The sequence below is a fragment of the Ictalurus punctatus genome, chromosome 10 (assembly GCF_001660625.3).
Source record: "Ictalurus punctatus breed USDA103 chromosome 10, Coco_2.0, whole genome shotgun sequence".
Classification (NCBI taxonomy): Eukaryota; Metazoa; Chordata; class Actinopteri; order Siluriformes; family Ictaluridae; genus Ictalurus; species Ictalurus punctatus.
In genome coordinates, this window is record NC_030425.2 from 6,278,406 (window position 1) to 6,284,638 (window position 6,233).

The window sequence follows — 6,233 nt, forward strand, 5'->3', positions numbered from 1 at the left end:
CTTTGAGAAAAAGCCAATAGGATTTTTTCATTGACTTTTTGGATAATTGCAGAAAATAAACTCTGACGAACAAACGTTTATGATTCTTACACGTTTCGTTCATTAAGATAATCTTCACAAATGAACACAACTTTTATGAATTTTGAAGCCTAAATACAATCACCAGAAGTAAACAGCTTATGTTAGGCTTTAAACGAACTACACCACAGTCGCATGACTTCAACACCAACACTACTTTTCCGACAACTCTTTCAATCTCTAATTAAAAAACAAACAATACAATTGGAAAATACTATAAATTGATAAATCTACAAATTGGGAAGTTTGAGTTGCAAGAGTGCGAGTATAAACACAATGAGGCTGTAGTAGATGCGTTTTCCTGTTCGGCGTGATGACGTTTATGTCCCCGACAACCTCTGTAGTCCTATTTAGCCACTTGATAGCATCTGTCTTTTTCAAGACATGTAAAAGCTTTTGAAAAAAATCCTGAGTGGGGTATTACTGATGTATTTTATGGCGTAGTATAAAACGTGAACATATCTTGAGCTCGTGTTAACCACAGGCCATATTTCAGGCATTTAACCTAAAAAACCCATTCAAAAACCCATTGACGTCGGGACGATGGATGTCCAGTACACAGGAAAATGAAGTCGAGCTCACGAGAAAACAACTTTTGTTATGTCGAGATCACGAGAAAACAACAAAGAAAAAAAAAAGAATAATGCATTGCCCCTTAGGACTTCCGTACTATGTTCTGTCAGCTCTCAGAAACAAACCAACCCTGGAACTTCAGAGAGTAAGTTGCTATGGCTACTTACATACTTTGAAAGTTGCCTCCATTTTTGGAAGCGAAAGTTGAGGTTGCCTGTTAACCCTGAGTAAATTTACCCAGGTAAGTCGCATAAACTGGAATACACCCCATTATTTATTTATTTATTTATCTATCTATCTATCTATCTATCTATCTATCTATCTATCTATCTATCTATTTATTTATTTATTTATTTATTTATTTATTTATTTATGTTTATTTGTTTGCTTGTAGCAGTAGCGTTAGAGTGCAGTTCCTGTCCTTATCCAGCAGGGGGCGATACACATCACGACTGTTTGTTTAAACACTTTGTACCATGAAGAAGAAAAGTGGCACCAGCGGACATGTTTAAATCAGTCAGAGATAGAGATGGAGTAACGCTGTGGATTTTTTTCGCAGTAATGGTATGATAGAAACGCTAGAACTCATATAAACCACGTATTTCATTTGTTGTTTCTGTCATTTTGATGATATGGTATGAGTTTACATGTTCTTTATGTAGTGAGTTTATAAAAATAGGTTTCCAGCTCGGCGTCTATCTGGTGTTTGTAGGAGCTTTCATTTCCTCGCGCTGTGTTTTCTTCTTCACACAGACGCGGACAAAGCGGTGAATCCTCCATTTTTAATAAAGCAGATGTGTTCCTCTCCTGTCATCCAACACCCACAATACCGTCATTTCGAGTCGAGGTAAGAACTCCGTGTACTGCGTTGTAGCTGCCTGGTTATTTTACAAGCCGCTGAATCAGATTTGTCCTGCACCATGCAGTAGGAGCTGACTCCTGGGAACAGTTCTGGTAAAGGTTTAAATCCGGACAAATCAATTCAGAACCAGTTTCGTCATGTAGACCAATTTTAAATTGAGAGATTTGGGAAGGAAAGGAGATTTCTATTCGAAAAAAGCGAGTCTCTGTTATTCTACTAGGGGGCAAACTAGAGCTCCAAACTCAAGGCCACAATCTCAGATCCTGGGGAATATGTGCAAAAGTCTGCAGACCATCACACCCGTATGTGGTTCTTCCCCAAACTATTGCGACAAAGTTGGAAACGTTCAATAATGTCCTTGCATTTAGAGTGCACCTATTGTGGTTTTTCAAATATTCCCTTTCATGTAGTGTGTTATAGAGCTGTTTGTGAATGTAAAAAAAACTGCAAAGTTTCATAAATCAAAGCGCATGACAAAAAGAGTTATCGACTCCCAAAAGAAGGAATCGATTCTGAACAGCTGAAACGAGTCGTTAGTGATTCCAGACTTACTTCATTTACTAACCTATGTAGGTTTGTAACAAAAAGCCCCGCCTCTGGTCTTCTTTGGCTGCTCGGTGACAGCGGTAGACCAATCGCAACAGACTGGGACATCTGACCAATCAGAGCAGAGTATGCCCTCTGAAAGGAGGAGTTTAGAACGAATCCTTTAGAACAAATCTTTAGACACTGGGAGAGAGTGGGGGGGGGGGGGGGGATAATACTGCAGTTTAAATTAAGAGCACATTAAAGTGTTTTTTAACCTTGGATGCATGTAAATCTATTGTATGAGAGCTTTAAAACAGAGCTAGGTGTGTTTCAAAACCATAATAGGTGTGCTTTAACATAACAATTTCCCATCACTGCAACTAAGGGGTGACAGTGCATCTCTGGGGTTGGGGGTTAAAATCCCGCCCTCCACCCTGTGTGTGTGGAGTTTGCATGTTCTCCCTGTGCTTCGTGAGTTTCCTCTGGGTACTCCGGTTCCCTCCCCCAGTCCAAAGACATGTGCTGTAGGCTGATTGGCATGTCCAAATTGTCCGTTGTGTGTGTGTGTGTGTGTGAAATTGTGCCCTGTGATGGGTTGGCACTCTGTCCAGTGTGTCCCCCACTTTGTGCCCCAAGTTCCATGGGATAGGCTCCAGGCTCCCTTGTGTAGGATAAGTGATATTGAGGATGGATGGCCCAAACCTGTTCCAGCATGACAGTGCTCTTGTGCACGAAGTGAGCTCCATGAAGACATGGTTTGCCAAGCTTGGAGTGGAAAAACCTGAGCAGACACCTGACCTCAACCACACTGAACACCTTTAGGATGAACTGGAACACCGACTGCACCCCAGGCCTCCTCACCCAACATCAGTACCTGACCTCACTAATGTGCTTGTGGCTGAACGAATACACATCCCCACAGCCACGCCCCAAAATCTAGTGTAAAGCCTTCCCGGTAGAGTGGGGGCTGTTATAACAGCAAATGAGGGAATGGGAAAGCACATACGGGTATGATGGTCAGGTGTCAACAAACTACTGGTCATATAGTGTATGTAATACTTCATTTTTCATTTCACACTGTAACCCTCTCTCTCGTGCTCTGTTTTTTGTACTGTCAAAGAAAATTTAAATAACAATTAAACAGGGTTAACCATCTTAAATACAAGCAAATGCAGATATAAAGGTACAGGTAAATCAGTAGTGATTCTACGGCCTTGTATTAAAATGCGTCTCTATGTGATGTGCACTTTGAATAATTAACAATCTGTCTTTCATTCTTCTGATTAATCAGTGAAGGCAGAAAATATCCCTACCTATGGTGTCAAAGGCTGACGATACACTGAAAAGTCTCTGGTTGAACAGAGACGCTTCAGGCCACATGTGGTTATCTGACAGTCCATCTAAGTCGTGTGCAGAGAGTCCACTGGAAGGTTCCAGTTCTGAAGACTCTGTGGTCTCCGGCCCCAGCTCGCCTTCTGCTGCACTTCATTCACTGAGATGCACGATGTGTGAGAGACTTTTCTCCAAAATGAGGAGGCAAGGGCCTCCAAGCAAAAAACAAAGAGACCACGGTAAACATTTTATAAACGTCCATTTTGACAATTGACTCGTTCAAAACCGGACTGAGATCTTCACACAAAATACTGATATTCTGTTTGATGCTCTAGTTGCTTTGAGAACATCACGACCCAACATCTGCCCCTCGGGACTTTGGTTATTTGTAAACTAAAGAGTCCTCTCTAATTACCCCTCTCAGATCCAGCGTCGCTATCATGTGATGAGTGGCTGCTTAATAAAACCTGGCACCCACAGAGACGGAAGCAATCCAGAGGGTGTGTATGTTTGTTTATTTATTTATTTAGTTATTTATTTATGTATTTATTTATTAAAGGATTTGTTGCGCTACATGTTCTTGTGATGTGTAAACACGTGTGCTGTATGGTTTCCCCCCCCAGGAGGTTATGGGTGCACTTGAAGCACATCAGGCTGCGAGCTGCAAAGCAGTCAGACCATGACATGGCAAATACAGCATGGTGGCTCTGCTCCAGACCTCACGTGTTCCTGCAGAGGTCTGTCCACAAAATGTGATTGGAAAAGATTTCTAGATTGGACTTTCAATAATAAATATACTTCTTTGTAATTCTGTTTAGTATGCGATGGAATGCAAGTTTACAGTTCTTTAAAGTCATTAGCGTAATGATTGAGACGGTATCAACTCCTATACAACTATAAAATGATACTATTTATCCTGTAATAACTGAGTCTGGGTCATGACTGTATGCACCATATGGATGAGAAAACAGTAGATGACCCATAAGACCTCATTAGTTCCTATCAATGTTAAGGTGCAGGTCATAACAACAATACTAATACTAATAATGTTCTAATGGATGACAGTTTATGAGAGTGTTTCCATTGAAATTGATATAACAGTTAGTCGTTTTGTTTTGTTTTTACTTCTAGGAACTTGCGTCGCTGCAAAACGATGTTTGGAAAGCCATCTAAAAGCAAAGCGAAGTCGAGAAATCAGCAGAGAAATCGAGCAAAATCCACTATTTGTCTGCGCAGTGGAAATTATCAGAGGAGCAAGAGAAGGAAGTCCTCAGAGAAAGACGATACACCGGAGCATCTTTCACCAGTGGATCTCAGCACTACCTCGGAAGACGAGCTGCCTGGAAACGACAGGACTCGCCGTGAGGGTGTGCCGCGGTTGGAGACAATTCAGAGCAAACAATGCGTTAGTGATACGAGTGGCTTCATGGACACTCACGCTGATTGCAGTGGCCTGGAGGGAACTCGTAGGGTGCTGAAATTTGACACTTTTCCCAAAGCTGTGCTCGCTGAAACGCAGAAACCAAAGCACTACCTCGTAAATAAGAGTGCAGGAGGAAAATTACATGAAGGCCCAGCAGATTTCGAAGTGAAGAACGGACATTGTCCCAGAAGGCAAGATGAACTTCCGTGTGAGGATTTGGATGTGTTTAGAACGCCAACGGATCTCTTCAGTGCAGATTTGAAGATCACCAGGAAGAGCAAGCCATTGCGTCCACGGAAACACAGCTTCAGGTCCATGTTAGCTGCACTTGGGCACGGTCATAAACAGATTATTAAGGAGTCCCATTCCCATCACTGATGCTTTTGCAGAAATCCACGATTTATTGTTTTTGTTTTCTCCATTTATTTTTTATTTGGTGTTCATTACAGACTGCAAGCCAGTCTCTGTATTCAGCTTGTTCAGTAACAATTGCCCAGTCTGTACACCTGTTGTCAGATACCTTTCCAAGATACATGTTTGTGTTTTGCATGAAGATTATGTGTACTAAACCCTCCAAGACTGTGCATCACAGATGCTTACTAGACCTATTTGTTAACTGTAAATGTTAAGACTATTCAAAGGCAAGCATCAAAAGTCATAATGTTGTGGAAGCCAGAATATCGGTGGCTTTATTGAAGTTTAAAAAAATGTTAAATTGTAAATTCTTGCATAGAGTATTATTTTCCTTAAATTATTTAGTCACATTCTCCTTTTTTTGTTGTTAAAACAATAAATAGGTTGATGCAGGATAATGGCTCTGGTGCAGTTTCAACTATGGCCACTAGGTGGCAGTTGTAGAACATAAACACAACCATAAAGTCAAACTTAAACCATTATTATTATTATTCAGTCTACTTGCAATAAGTCAGTTTATTATTAGAGTTATTGTATGGAGGAAGTGCTGTCAGTATAGAAAGCTTATCAAGTGAAAACTGAAGTATCAAGTATATTAATATGCATATTAATATATGTTCAATCATTATCCCATTATCTGTCATCTTGTAAATCAGTTTCGTGTTATGGAGACTTTTCATTGCTGTTCTGCCACACACACTGTGTGTGTGTGTGTGTGTGTGTGTGTGTCAGTCACAGCTTGTGGCCAAACCTACGAAAACCATGAATATATTCATAAAGTGAAAATACTTCACTATACATCGCCCACTCTGAGATGAATCATGCATTTATAGCATTTTAGGACTCCATACTGCAGCTTGAAACTAAACAATACATTTTATTTAAAATATTCCAGCACATTACAGAACTTCTAGAGTCGTAATGCTTTAGGGACACTACATTACAGAATACTCATCCTTCTGGGTGTGTGTACCGACCCTCAGGTTAACCTTTTGTGGGGAAAACGATGCTTAAAGAAAAGGG

The 6,233-nt window shown here is 40.6% G+C and overlaps 1 protein-coding gene across 2 annotated transcripts; it reads left to right on the forward strand.

Moving 5' to 3' along the window:
- The first annotated feature begins 1,080 nt into the window (after nucleotides 1-1,080).
- On the forward strand, nucleotides 1,081-6,001 carry si:ch211-227n13.3 (uncharacterized). Of its 2 annotated transcripts, none has more exons than XM_017477755.3 (6): nucleotides 1,081-1,215; nucleotides 1,405-1,498; nucleotides 3,333-3,612; nucleotides 3,798-3,873; nucleotides 3,997-4,110; nucleotides 4,505-6,001. In XM_017477755.3, exons 3-6 carry the CDS (start codon nucleotides 3,357-3,359, stop codon nucleotides 5,172-5,174), a joined length of 1,116 nt encoding a protein of 371 aa, XP_017333244.1. In that variant the 5' UTR covers nucleotides 1,081-1,215; nucleotides 1,405-1,498; nucleotides 3,333-3,356; the 3' UTR covers nucleotides 5,175-6,001. The 2 variants fall into 2 exon arrangements, with proteins under 2 accessions (XP_017333244.1, XP_017333245.1); XM_017477756.3 differs by having other exon boundaries at nucleotides 1,194-1,286.
- Nucleotides 6,002-6,233: the final 232 nt, after the last annotated feature.